The sequence below is a fragment of the Zootoca vivipara genome, chromosome 5 (genome assembly GCF_965207765.1).
Source record: "Zootoca vivipara chromosome 5, rZooViv2.hap1.1, whole genome shotgun sequence".
Classification (NCBI taxonomy): Eukaryota; Metazoa; Chordata; class Lepidosauria; order Squamata; family Lacertidae; genus Zootoca; species Zootoca vivipara.
Window position 1 is genome coordinate 30,885,578 of NC_142588.1, and position 15,221 is coordinate 30,900,798.

The window sequence follows — 15,221 nt, forward strand, 5'->3', positions numbered from 1 at the left end:
TGTAAGGATTACTGAAATAGTATGTGGCAAGTCATTAGAAAACCTCTAAAACTCTCTCTCTCTCTCTCTCTCTCTCTCTATATATATATATATATATATATATAGTTTGTTGTTTTTATCGTTAAAATAAAATTGTCCTTTATACCTTGTTTAAAAATTGGAAGCATCTTGGTGATTATGCAAATATCAATGGGGAGCACAACTGCAAATAGGGTTTTTAAAAAATACATTTATTCCATTTTTCTTCAAAGGATCTCAAGGCACCATCTTCAATTTATATTCACAAGAACCTTGTGAGGTAGGTTAGACTGAGTAACAGGCTCAAGGTTACCCAATAAGTTCCATTACACCACATTGGTTCTTGTGAAAGTGCAGAGGTGTGCTCTGTTTGTATGCCACAAAAACAGGTAACCATTTATTATGGGGGTGAACACAGTTCAGAAGAAACTTGGGCATTTATAACTAGTTACACCCTGGTCAGTGTGTTTAATTTACTAGCATGCCTAATAAAAATGTGAATGTTTGGTGTTAATGGCATTTTTTTTATTATTTATTTATTTTATTTTTATTATTTATTTATTTTCTGCTGGTTGTCATTCCTTGAGAGCACAGTAAAATGCACACCTTCACTACACCAACACAAAAGTAAAAATAAAAAATCACATGACCAAAAATGCCTGCTTTTACTGTCAAATCAAGAACAGCAAGCATTATTGAAGAAATCTTTAATTTACATTTTAAATATATTATGCAAATTTCTGCTGCCCAGCAAACACAGAACTTAAATTAATCTTTCCTCCTTGAGTAGTCTGCCAATAACTAGCAATTTACAAGCTCTGCAAATCTGGAACATGTACATAGGTTATAATTGTGCGAAATACTCTTTCACTCAGGAGTTAACTGAAGTAAAGGAACTGCTTAGAACAATTCACTGCCACAGTTCTAAACTAGCAGAGCAATTTTAGCCACTGCTGAAGGCTGGGAGATGGGAGTTCTGATGGAGCCAAGAGATTCCCAGTATGCCCATAGGAAGATTCATAGGTGTAGTATTATGACTGGTAGTAGGAGCTGAACTAGCATGTGTCAGAAGCAGCCTTGGATGCTCTGAACCAAAGTCCATTCATTTCTTTTTTTTCTTTTTTCTTTTTTTGAATTTAAAAAACAAGTTTATTGATCAATTTAAAACTTTACATAAAACAAAAGCACATAAGGTAACGGTACAACTCAAATACTTCGAATCTTACAAGTCATACCCATTTCCTATATCTCTGTAGATAAAAACTCCCTTCCCCCCTCCCACCCTCTCTGCTCCCACCCCTCTCCACCCTTTCTTTCCTACCCTTTTCCTTAACGTCTTCTCTCCCTCCCCCCTGTGACCCTTGTTCCTTTATTCATATTGTACATTATATCTGTCAACTCTAGAGCCTGGAGAAAGAATTCAAAAAAAAGTTATTAACATTAAAAGTATTGGAAAAGAAGACAAAAACAAAGGTTTTGTGTGTGTTTTTTTCCTTTTCCTTTCGTATTCACCTTCCTGCCAATCTCTGATATATTTGTTAAACTCATGCGAACAAGTCCATTCATTTCTACAGTATGCTTACAAAACAGACCCCACCCCCAAACTATACCAGCCTAGAGCTACCAAAGGTATTTTCCATTACAGTATATTGGTGTCAATAGGTAGGGAAACAGTCACAAAGAAATGAATTGCAGGGAAGGAAGGGTGCAACTGTCTGCAACAGAAAATTATAGAAGCATCACATTCTGGTGATTTTAAACAAAACCTGTAGACAAAGAAATTGAATAATTGGATATTCTGCTGAGGTATGGTACCACCAGTTCCTTGTTTATCTTCTCATGCATATAAAGCATGAGATTCCATTTTCTTATGAAGTTATAATTTTCCCAATGGTTGGACTTCAAAAGATGTCATATTGTTGACACCTTGGCCAATACAGGAAGTGGTGTGTTTCTGTTCCAGATACAGCTATGGAACTCTTTTCAATACGGTACTCAAAAAGAAAAGAGACCAAAATAATCAGGGTGACGGATATAAAGAAAACATGCCCCATATATAGCAGTATAAAACAGCCATAACTTGCCGTCATGGAAAAGAATCAACTCTGAAAGGAAATCATTTCTCACTGGCAAATGGGATTTCTTTCAGCAAACTGACTTCACTTTTTTCGACAATGTGTCAACTTCTTTGATTATGGAGTCTGAAAGTGATGTGGGGTTTTTTTTTGTCTGCGTGGTTTTTTTAGATTACTATGTACTTTTCATATTGATGTTCAGGCTTTGTGCTCTTGTGGCCCAAGGTTACCGGAAAGAAAGTTCTTTCAAATCTAAGATCTATTATGTGGCTGCAGTGAGTTTGGTATCCATTTTATTAGTACGATTACTCATATTCAGTTCACGCTGGGAACCAAATTGTAGTTGCAAATAAAAGGCTAGATTTCATTTGATTAGATGCCTCAGTCTTTTCCATTGATGATGTTAGAGTTCATAGCCATATTGTTTAACCTGCTACCTTGATATAATATGAGGTAACATTTCCCAGTCCTAAGAGATGCCTACCAAGACTTCCATATGACATAGAGTCATAAATACATGCTCTGACTAGTCCCACATCAGTCTCTTTGCTTTGTCTCACTAAACGCAAAGCCCACAAATCCTACCTCCTTGTGTCTTCTTCCACTCAATAATGGCTTCACTTTTACCACTTTGCTACCCTGCCCTCACTCCTTGTTGTGAAATGGTCTCTGTATGATTAACAACCCAACCATGTGAAATTCTGGTCTGTTTTCAGAATGAACTGCAGTCACTGCAATATCAGTGCCCTGTCATAACTGCTGGTTCATTTCAGAGAAAAGGTGGTATATACATTTAATAAATAATAATCATGTGCCACATTAGTAAAATATTGTGGCCCTTGAAGTTTGGATCTGTGCAGCAGAAAATAACTACCATGGCCATGCTCATATGCAGGGCAGTGATACCACCCAAAGTAATTTTGGAGCTAAAGAAAAGGACAAAGGAACACTTCACCTAAATGCCTTTGTAGGTATCATAGCAGCTACAACTTCAGAACTCCATGCAGTTGAGGAAACATCATATAATGGAGTTGCACAGGCCAGCCAATGTCGGCAGCAAGCCACTCTATGCAATGTGCACAGTGTACCTCTGCAGGCCTTTAGGATCAGGGCGTTAATGCTACAAATTAATTTCCTTCCATTATGTGTCTCTTTTCAGAAATGCCGATTACTTAAAAGCACTCAGTGTGTAGCCAAATTCTTCTAATTCCTTGTCTTTTACTTTAGGTAATACTGCCAAAGTGTTCATTGAAGTACAGGATGAAAATGACCATGCACCTGTCTTCACAAGGAAGCAATACATAGGAGGCGTGTCTGAAGATGCTAGAATGTTCGCTTCCGTGATGAAAGTGAAGGTGAGAATCACGTTAAACAAGCACATGGCTGAGGTCCAGAGTCCTGTATCTTGGATGTCTAAATATTGTATGTTCATTTGGATGTCCTCGAAAGGTGCAACTATGTAAAGCAAATTTGCCTGCCTATTCTAACACTTAGCTTCGAGTCTTAGCAGGATGCGAAGATGCCATTTGGTATGTATACAGATTTTTTTTGTTATTTATGGGTTTGAAGGTTTGCTTGTGAAAAGAAATTTCAGAACTGATTCAAAATTCACCTTAAAGACCAACTAAGTTTTACCTGAAGAATCTGAAGAAGTGTGCATGCACACGAAAGCTCATACCAAAATAAAAACTTAGTTGGTCTTTAAGGTGCTACTGAAGGAATTTTTTTATTTTACTTCGACCCAGACCAACACGGCTACCTACCTGTAACCAGAACTGATTCATTTACTGTACTCCTAAATACCGGTAATGAATTACAGCTATTCATTTATACTTACTATAATAATACATTATTATAGTATTATTATAGTATAATATAATTAAGACCATAATAATACTTTTTAAAGGCGTGCTTATGTGTCAGTCCTGATAGTCCATGCAGATGCACAGAGAGGAGGTACTAGGATTTTGGTACTGGCATGAGATTCTAACTGGTGGGCATGGGCTAGCCCATGGGAAATTGCAGCTACAATGCAGCAGCGGCTGCCACTACTGTTACATTGACTTGTCCTTTCTTATAGTTCCATATACAGTAGTAGCACTTGCCCTGGTGTCTTTGGTGGTGGCGGTGAGATAGGCACCAGAGGCATGGCAAGGAGCGTGAACGGCTGTCCCCAGTCTAGGAGCTTTTCTTTCCACCATCTTGTGATCCCTGAAGGAAAACCACTTTTCACATACCAATCCTGAATCATAAAATTAAAATTAAAATAAGGCTTTAATCCAAGCATCCTTAGTTGCATGTTAACACCATCAAAATCAGTAAGAGTTGCTTCAGAGAAGATGGCATGGATCCCAAGAACCATGAATGGTTAATTTCATGGAAAGGGATTTTTGTAAGCTTGACTCCCCTCCTTCTCCTGCTACAGCCATCTTTACCCCTTGAAAAGCCTCTCCAGAGAGTTGAAAATATTACAGGGGATATTGGGGAAGGAGGTGGGTCCGAATTGGGCAGAGGTCCTTTCCACTAAGGCTGCTGTCCAAAAATATTTTTGACTATTTTTCTATACATACAAAAGCATACAATTGCCCTAAAATCAGATTCAGTACTTGATGCTTGTATAATTTTAAAAACTTGTATACCAAGGTGTTGAATTTGAAGGGAGTAGGGGGAAAGATAATGGGAAAAGTACCATATAAGCAAGTATGTTTATGATTACATGTGACTAGAAGTATTTGATCGAATACACTTATGTGTGTCCTTTTCTATCTTCTTCATCTTGCATTTTGTGCAGTCAACATGGGGAAGAATCTAAATTGCTGACAGGTTTATTGAAAAGTGTCCATGGATGCCTGGCCTGCCAAGAATTCTCTTATTTGGACCTGATTTAGGAAGCTAGAAATCTAATGGAGAATGACAGCAGTTTATTAAAGAGGCCCATTATTTCCCCTCAAGGTAGTTCTTCATAATGTTAACTCAGAGGTATTATGGTTAGGTTAGGTTAAGATTTAGAGGAGGGGAAGAAGTAAGCTCTCATCATTCATATTTTCTCACTGTCTCTGACAGTAGCAGCAGGAGAGAGGCCTATTTGGAGGAAAACTACAGAGTCCAGGAAAGCAAACCCTGAAATTAGAAAGGCTAAGCAGGAATCATTATAGTTTAAGAAGTGGGCAGAGGATATTAGGAGTACTTGATTATCCATAAATGTGCTATAGAAATGTACAATCATTGGATTGACTATAGTCAGAAGAATAAAAGTGCTCATACCACAGAGAATTAAACTACTGTTGTAATTTCTATTTACAGTCAATCTGTAATTATAATAAGTTGCCATAAAGAAACCCATCAGTTCCATCCTCTTGCTCACCAATGTAAATAGAATGAAGGCATTTCTTATCCACAGAAATGTGTTCCATTAACAAGAGATGGTTGAGCCAACTTTGGCTGAGTTCAATTGCAGCCCTATACAGGATTCACTTCAGTGGAACTTACATCTGAGTAGATATGCATAGAATTGCACTATTCTTGCGGCTACTCCCGAGTAAAGATGCTCCAGTCCGCTCTGTCTTTAAGAGTTTTATTTTGCATACTATTTAGAGTGCAGAGACATCAGAAAACATGACTGCCTAGTCGCTCTCAGAATCCGGCAATGCCGCCTTCTGGTTTCTGGTCCAACATAAGAGCTTGGGGACCCCAAAACACCTCCCCTTCACCCTACGTCGGGGCGCGGCCTCAAACCGGGTGCCGGAAGGGGCTGCGTCCCATCTCCCCTTCGTTGGCTGTGACGTTGCTGTGACTCTGCTGCGTCGCTGAGCCTTCCTTCCTCTACTGGCTGTCTGAGTCGGTGCAAGGGCTCAGTAGCATCTTGGAGCCCTCCCTCCATACTGCTCCCTCCTGACCTGCTGCTGACGCTATCGCTGAGCGAAGTGCTGGTCAGGATGACTGAGAGAGGCTCCCTGTAAGGAGTCCCCCTGACAATTAGCAAAAGCCCAACTATCATCTCATAAGTCACAAAGGTGGGCAATGGCATCTTACTATAGTGGGTTTTGTTCATTTGTTTGTTTTATTTTAGATTTATGACTGCTTCATTCTGTATCTAACTGTCACCCAACTTTCTTTTTAACCCTAAAATAATGATATTGATTATGAACCATATCATGCCTCTAATGTTGGTCACTGTATTATCTACTGCTTTCTGCCCTTTAATACCAGTTGCTGAGTACCACAAGTGAGGAGAGCACTATTACACACAGGTCCTACTTGTGGGATACCCATAGGCATTTAGTTGGCCATTGTGAGTACAAAATGCTGGATTAGGTGAGCCTCTTAAATTCTGTCTAATTTTTGACCTCTTACATCTGACCTTCCACATTTTACCTTATACATTTACAGAATTTAGCACTCTAATCCTAAATTTGTTTACCAAAGGAATAAACCCTTCTGAGCTCAGTGAGACTCACTTTTGAATAACCATTCTTAAAATTGCACTGAAAGTAAATAATCCAATATATAGGTTGACTTATTCCATCCCAGAAGCCATTAGAGTAAAAAAAGAGAGAGAGATTTTGAATCAACCATTCAAACAGCAATCACAAAACAACCTTAACTGTACATATATTCCATGTTTATACAAAAATCATCATAACTTCGTTTATTTAGGGAAAAGAAGATCAATTTACCTGATCCGTGAAGTGCATTTTCCAAGTGCACTTTCCCCCCTTCCTAACAGTAAGTCTTTAAGAATGAGTCTTACTGTAAAAAGTAACTATTAAATGCAATGTTTATTGTTAAGTTTTATGTAACTAGACTACAAAAATAGTGTTCTCAGAAATGAAAAGGGGCACTTCTGGCTTAAAATTTCTTTAAAGTTCTACATTGTAATTTAGGGTTCTGAATTTCATAATTGTCCTCATTAAATTGGAGAAAGCAGTATGCTTAAAATCAAGTCAAGCTTTTTCAACTAATGTCACTTTGACTCTGAAGTTTAAAAATTGTGTTCCGGTTTCCGCCTGCAGGAATGGCGGACCTGTTTTCCATCTCTCTGACCTTCGTAAGGAATTTGGCGGTTGCTAGGGGAGTAAATGGCAACCCCCTACCCTCTCCGGGGGTTACGGAGAGGGGCCGCTGGCCCGCGATGCCCCCAGACCCACTCCGACTGTTTTTGGAGTGGGGGGAGCTTGGGCTGAGCACTTACGAGGGCCAGGACTCCCGGACGCTAATCTGCATGGCGGGGATTTCCATGGTTAAAGAAGATAATTAGGCTTAAATCTATGGACATACTTCAGAAGGAGGGGAAGAAGCGCTGTTTACTGCTGAGAAATTTATGCTGCTGAAAGGAGAGGAGTCAAAGATTGTACTGCATCTGGAAGAAGGATTGATGGGGACGGAGCGATAAGGGAAGCGAGTTTTTATTTTTTATTTCCTTCATATTGTTGCCTCGTACCTTCCCGGACGCGATGTCCTGGCTTGTTTGGAGTGAAAGAGAAGCAAAAGACTGTGTGAGTTGAACTTTATAACTGTTGTTACTGAGCATATTTTTTTAAAGATGTGGAGTTGCCGATGAGAAAAGCCTCCCCCTAGTCGGGCGGAAGGAGTTCTGGACGCGCTCGGAGGATTTATGAGTTGTGACGCACTTTAAATTGGAGCAGCGACCTGAAGCTAAGTTCAGCTATAGGGCAAGGAGATCCATTAATTTACCAAGAGTTTATGGTATGATGTTTGGGTCTCCTGCCTGAAAAAGCTGTAAATTCTATAATGATCGTGAATCTTCATGGCTATGAGAGAAAGCGAAAGTGATTTGAGCTTTTTGAGATGGCGCTGCTTCGGGCTGCTTCGACGCAACAAGGAGCTCCATTAAGAAGATTTATGGGGAGGCTGGACTGATTAACTCACACAGGAGAAAGAACATCTGTGAAACGTTGTTTGATATTTATCTCAGCGGCTGGGAAACAATCGGATGAAAGTGGAAAACATCTATGTGACTGTAAGGGGAAGATCTGGATTATTATGAACTTGGAGGACGATTTGAACTTTAGAAAAAAGACGGCAGTGGACAGTTGCGAGGAATTCCCAATTTCTTGAAGCATGGGAACCCAAATAAAAAATTCTTTAGATGATTTGGCATAACATTCGGTTTGATTGATATATATATGTGTATAATTTGAAATATTGAATGTGATATAATTGGTTTTAATTGGAAAATTAATAAAAATATTTTTAAAAAAAATGCTTTCATTTGAATGTAAAAGCAAGTCATGGCATTGTAAATTTAACAGCAAAGATCATTAAATGTGCACGCTTTAAAATAAGATGGAAGGGAAAAGGTACTTGATCTTTTAATGTGCAAGAGGGATGCTCCAAAACTTTGCTGACGTATGGATGTTTCCTTCTTATTGCCATTACTATGAGTTTCTCAGCAGTAAAACAGCAGGTCATTGACAATGATAAATCTAGGCAAAAAAATGAATACAACCAATTAGGAAACATAGGCATTGCCGCAAATTTGTGGGGAGTTTTAACTCTTCCAAAGCTTTCATATAGTGCATTCTGAATAGAGCTGTTAACCCTCATTTATCAATTGGGATATGTATTCATTTAGGAAAAAGAAATGATAAAATACAGTTAGTCTGGAAGTCCCTTCTGTTGAATTTCCGCAGATGGTTTTTATTTAATTGATGACAAAGTCACAAATTTTGAAATAATTATTTGTACTGATTAAGATTTGCCTTCCATAATTATTATTTTTTAAATCATACTTCACAACAGGTAAAACATCTCTGCATTCAGACATAGAAACATAGCAAGTAAAAGTATTCACAAATACTACAATCATCACTAGTATTTTATCAGGGTAACTGAGGCACGGGAGTCAGTTTTACAGCATTGTTAGCCTGGGAAATGAGACTGTGTAGCACTGGATATTCAGTCCATGGTTACAGATCTGTAGGAATTTAGCATACTGGGTTAAATGCCTATTTCCAAAATGCCTGTCTCTTGTTGCACAGCTATTTTACTTCAAGTTAAAAAGTTGCAAGAACTTCTTTATTCTTGCAGTAGGCAGTATTATGATGAATGCACAAGGGAGATCTGCTGAGTAAGAAGGTATCATTTTAACATTGTCTGTTTTCTAGTAGATTTGTACTTTGGAGACTAACGAAAGTATATTTTTTTAAAAAAAGCCAAACTGAGATCAAGAAACCCAGAATTAAAGGGGACTGGGAAGAAACAATACAGAGCAAGGTGACACACTGAAGAAGTGAAACCATTTATGATGAAGGGCGGTATGAAAGACAAATGGAGGCTGTAGCTGCCTCACCTGAGAAAAGGAATGAGGGTGCATTGTGTGATTCATGACCCTTGCTGGGAATTTTAGGGGCAAAAGATGGATTGGGTTTAAGAAAAATGTCCAGAGTGGCAACTGGCAAAAAAGCAGGGGAAAAAGAATGCTTGGAGACAAAAAATATTCTGGAAGAAATTGTAGCCGCTTGGAAGAAAAGCAGCTGGGCATGTGGGGCAAGTATTCAGCAAGTGATAGAATTCCTATGCAGACAAGTCAAAGCTCAAACAGGACACTAGCTGAACAGCAATAGAGAGTATTGCTATTGGTAAAAGACAAAAGGTCAGGTTTCTGCCATCCATGAATTAGTCAACCTGGACACTTCTTAATGCCTTCCTGAAAAGCCCCAAGTCACCAGACCAGATACCACCACCAGCTGCATAGTTCCAGCTCCTAACCCCAAATTCCAGAGGGGAAATATCACAAAGACACAAGGCTCCTCCCAACTACCTTTCTGTTGAGCATCTATGATTATTTGTCCTCATGATGCTTTTCAGGTAGCCATATGCAATCCTGCTTTCAAGGGGAGGAAGAAAAAACTGTGTTGCAAGCAGTGCTACAATGTTGGAAACAGCCTTGAGTTCTGAATAAACACACTTAAAAGTGCCCTGTAAGTCATTGAATAAATTTTAATTGAAAAGCACTATAAAATGTTCCGAATCAATTTCTTGCATTTTTATTTTGCATCTAGTGAGCCCTCTTGGAGTAAAAAGTTTGGGCCTTTGGTATGGAATGCATTTCAAGTTTTCAAGTGTGTGATTTATACAAAGTTAGAAAGACATGCTCTTTAGGCTTGTGCACACTTCAAGTCAGTATAAACAATTTTCACTATAATTAGTGTCACTTTAATAGTCCTGGATGATTTAGTTATTGTAGTTATTAAGTTTTCGGGTAGCAATTTATGTGCATCATCTCAAATGTGCCACAGCTGCATCCTTGTAAATTGATCTTCACTTGCCACAGATGTGTGTGTGTCTGTTTTGTCACAAATTCATGAAAAATGACTTCAGTCTGATGAGCAATAATCTAAGTAGAAATTAATCCCTGAAGTTATTAATTCTAAAAATTGTGTTATATAGCCTTAATGTCTGTGCAATAATTGTAGGCTCCTATTTGTCACATATAAATATAATAACAAACCAGAAATACAGCTCTTTATATGGCATTATTTAATCTCTCCTGCTAAATATTATTTGAACTAAGCAAATAAACAAAAATTCTCAACAAGTGCAATTAAATTAAAATGGAACAAAAATAAAATTGGGGGGGGGGTTATGTTGGAGTATAAAATAAAAGCAGATCTGTTGCTGTGTCTTTTAGTGGTGCAGATTTGGCCACAGGTCTAATACTGATTATTCAGTTTATTTTTTGATAAAGAAACCAAAGGGAAGAAGTGAAAACAATGCCTTATGAAAATGTTCTTTGTAAAAAATAAAGATAAAAATGGGAAGGCTCATAGGAACCAACTCCTGGCGGTTGTGGGGGCTGGGCTCCCCCAAAGTTGGTGGACACTCCAATTCAAATTGTGTGTGCGCTAGGGTAAGGCCTTTTTTTACAGTCTCATTTCCCTGTATCATAATTTGATGAGCTTTCATTAAAGATTAGATAAAATCTTACTTTCAACGAGATTTGATAAAAATCAAACACCTCATGCACAAAATGATTTTAAAAAAATTATCAGTTTTTTGACCATTTTTGAAGTCACTGTAAGCAGATATAAAATTGAACCCAAGCTTTAGAGTCACATATATACAACATTATATAGGGTCATCAAACACACAAGGAAGCTTTTTTTAGCTGCAGTAACAGTATAGACGCCGCTAGAGGACGATGTTTTGCTACCTCTCCTGTAGGTTCTTTCCCCAGCATGTCCGGCAGGGTCTGCTGGCTGAGTTTTGAGGTCCCAAAAAGGGGCTTTTACATTGCGCAGGTGTGACATTTGTATGCCCTATGTTGCTAAGAACACTCCCCATTGTGGAATGTGGTGTGTCCAAATTTGATACGAAATATATATAGAATTGTTAATACAATTTTATGAAATGGTAAAACAGCATACAAAAAAACAAAAATAGCCCAAGTGTTATTCTTTGAACCATCAGTTTACAAAAGTTCAAAGATCAGCAATGGCAGGGAGAAATGGTTTCTCTAGATTTTAACATTAATTTCAAATGGAAACTGTTTGTCAGTGCTGGAGCAAAGCATACTTGCACCATTAATCAACACCTTGCTTCAGCAAAGAAACAATTGGGATGTCACCTTAAGCTCCTGATAGTTCCTTTGATGTCCTGTGGTTGCCTGCCTCATACCTGGTACCCTGTAGGATGGCAAATGTAGGACCCATGGGTGATGGGTGTGACTTACCCAGATACAGACTTGCAGGCCTAGTGGGGAGGCCTAGTGGCCAGGGTGCCCCACCCTGATATCGAGATAGAGTTTTGCTATAAAAAGTGAGTCATCAACAGAATGAGTTGCTTTAGAATTGTATCTATCTTTTCTTGACAACCTTTGTTATAATTCCATTTCTTTAGAAATTTCACATTAGAACAGCTGTTCCCTTTTTACTATCATTCTAAGGCCAAATGTTACACTATGCATTTTTGTGGTGAATAAGTAAATTAAATATAAACCAGCAATAATTGCAGCTATTAATCTATGGGATTCGAAGCCTGAGATTTACTTAATATGATATGATTTTAGTGCTTTGCATATCAATTGTGTTTTCACATACCTTTTGTTTCCCCCCACATTATATAGTCCTCTCTCTTCACTCTTCCCAATGCCTTAATTTTGCTCTAAAAGAATAATTAATGCATGTTATCTTGTGGGTGATTAATTAAAGGAGTGAGCTTTCAGTTCAATACTGTTGTCATGTTGCTTCACTGCTTTCCTGAGCATTAACATCTGGTAATGACATGGCATAAAGGTAAAGGTAAAGGGACCCCTGACCATTAGGTCCAGTCGTGACCGACTCTGGGGTTGCGCGCTCATCTCGCATTATTGGCCGAGGGAGCCGGCGTATAGCTTCCAGGTCATGTGGCCAGCATGACAAAGCCGCTGCTGGCAAACCAGAGCAGCACATGGAAACACCGTTTACCTTCCCGCTGTAGCGGTTCCTATTTATCTACTATTTATCTACTCCTATTTATCTGACGTGCTTTCGAACTGCTAGGTTGGCAGGAGCTGGGACCAAGCAACGGGAGCTCACCCCGTCACAGGGATTCGAACCGCCGACTTTCTGATCAGCAAGCCCTAGGCTCAGTGGTTTAACCACAGCGCCACCTGGGTCCCACAATGACATGGCATACTGGCATTGTTTAATTTTTGCCCAGTTTTTTTATATATCATTTCTCCTGACCTCACGAGGCATAACAGGAAACCAAAATATGTTCTTTATATTATTCCATTTTTATTTTGAAAAAAGGCACTAGTTTTCTTAAACCCAGCGTTGCCGTATTTCAAAAAGGGGAAATCTGGACACAAAAGTTATCAAGGTGTTGTTGTTGTTGCTGCTGCTGCTGCTGCTGCTGCTGTTTGTTTGTTTGTTTGCAAAATCTCAACAACAAAAAATGATGTTTTTAAGCTATGTCCAGATTTCCCTAGACATTAAAGAGATTTCCACCTGGGGGCGCTGTTTCCGATGGATGGCAGCCCTAGTCAAACCATATTCCTGGCAACACTAAGGTTGCAATTTGAGACTTATCAGTAGCCTTGGGTTCCTCTTATGCCCTTGCACAGGTGAGGAGCAGGCCTGTTTATACTAGGTACATGGTGGTAGCTTGCAAGTAGTGGTGTGTGGACAGTGGTTCAGTTGCATCATGGCCAGGGATGGCCATGCCCCAGGAGCCAATCAGTGACACCAGTGGAATCTAAGGACAGGGAGCACACCAGAGGGATAAATGTTTCCCTTTGGTTTACTCCTGCACCATAATTGTGGGTCTGATTCCGAGGCTTTGGGATTGCTGTCACCAGTCTCCTTACTCACCCTCCCTATATTAGATGGTTCTAATTATTGCTATGGACAGGTGTTGCCCATATATATTACACACACACACACACACAGGAAGAGATGGGAAGTAAGCCATGGGGCTAGCTGTCCATGAAAATGCAAAAGTATACAGTCTCGCCAATTTGGTATAATAAGCAAATTGCAGCAGAGGAATGGGTAACAGGGCATAGATGAGACCAAATGTAGTCATGTGTATTTCATCATCATGTCAGTTTATTGTGACCATGCCTTTACACAAATATCTACACAACAATAATTTAAAAATATTAAAATTCATTACATACCATTCCAACAAAACCTTCATCCCACAGAACAGGAAGGGGGGGGGGAACAGCAACAAATTAATCAGACGAAGAAGGGGCCTTTACTTTGTCATCCAGAAATCTTTCCCTGGCTTTCATGGCCTTCGTCACAAAGACTGCAACCACGTGGGTAATCCGTGGGTTAGCATCAATTAACAAAAATTTTAGTCTATCTTCAGGATTAATTATAGAGTTGGGTATGATTTGAAGAATAACATCTCTAAAGCCCAAATAAATGGGACAATAGAGGAGGTAATGTATGAGATCCTCTTTAATTTTCATGGAGCAAGGGCATAACCAGTGCTCTACCAGGGTTTTTGTAAATCTACCGGTCAGGTATGCAGTTGGCAATGTTTGAAACTGGGCCATAGTGAAAGCTCTCTGAAGGGTGGGATCAGTGATATCCACCAAAAAAATGGCACAAATTTTGCTTTTATTTGGGGAAACCAGTAGGAAAACCCAGAATTTCTTATATTCATGGTGTCTAAAAAGGCATCTTTATCATGGATCCATTCCCAAATTTTATCAGGGCTCCACAGTTTAAGAGTATTAAACTCGGGTAGATTGTTTCTGGATAGGATATCTAGAAGGTTTTGACGCCAAGCAGTATTATGTTGTAGAGATACAAAGGCTTGTTTAGCCAATGTTCAAGGCATTCGCGAGGTTGATGAAAAAACACAGTGTATTTCTATTTTGTTATAATTGGGAGTAAGTGGCAGTGGCTGAACAAAAAGTATTGTTTTAAAAGAGAAGAATTCCAGGTTATAGTAGAAATACCGCATTTTGAACTTTGAGCTAGACTTCTAAGACACTCTTAAGAAGCTATAGCTTCATGAAATTCTTTCTGATGTTGCAATAAAAATGATACCAGAAAGTTAAGAGGTGATACAGTTTGTCTATGTCACTTTAGAAATGCATTGCACAATTATTTCGCTTTTATTGAGTCTGTGAGGACTACTGTACTGACCCTTCTCTGTGGACTCAGCAAAACATTGCTCAGGGCCTGAAGACTGCTGGAAATTTATCATTTTATTAGCAGTGACGGCCATCAGTTGCTACCCATTTCTTTTTCTCCTTTTAAGAAAGCGAACTTGAGTCAAACTAGCTACTTAAAGCGAGGAGGGGGACGGATAAACTATCATCAGTCCTTTTGTGCACTGCAGCCTTCCTCATAGGGTCATTCTTAATTTTAGTTCTAATATACTGAAGGGGCTCATGAAACGAATAGGCTTTCCTAGTCAACATTAGCTCCACTAAAGCAGATGGCAAATTCAGATGTTTTCAATCACAGTTTCCGGCAAAATATAATAGCTTTTAAAACATGATCACTTTTCTCCCTGCAGGAACTGACAGCTTGATGTATATTTTCTGTTTTAAAAGCTACATCTGCTGTCCCAGTTTTTTTTAACACTTTGACATTAGTGGCTTGTCTCACACATATATTTGTGAGTAAATTTGTTCCCACATTTAGATATTCTTTATACTCT

General features: G+C 38.9%; 1 protein-coding gene across 4 annotated transcripts in view; it reads left to right on the plus strand.

Moving 5' to 3' along the window:
* Window positions 1-15,221, plus strand: part of PCDH15 (protocadherin related 15) — a 620,078-nt gene that overhangs the window by 544,610 nt on the left and 60,247 nt on the right. For all 4 annotated transcript variants that reach the window (XM_035137532.3, XM_035137542.3, XM_035137541.3 and 1 more), the window contains one exon: window positions 3,321-3,448. In XM_035137532.3, the coding sequence (XP_034993423.1) occupies window positions 3,321-3,448 (128 nt within the window). The remainder of the gene's footprint in view (window positions 1-3,320; window positions 3,449-15,221) is intronic.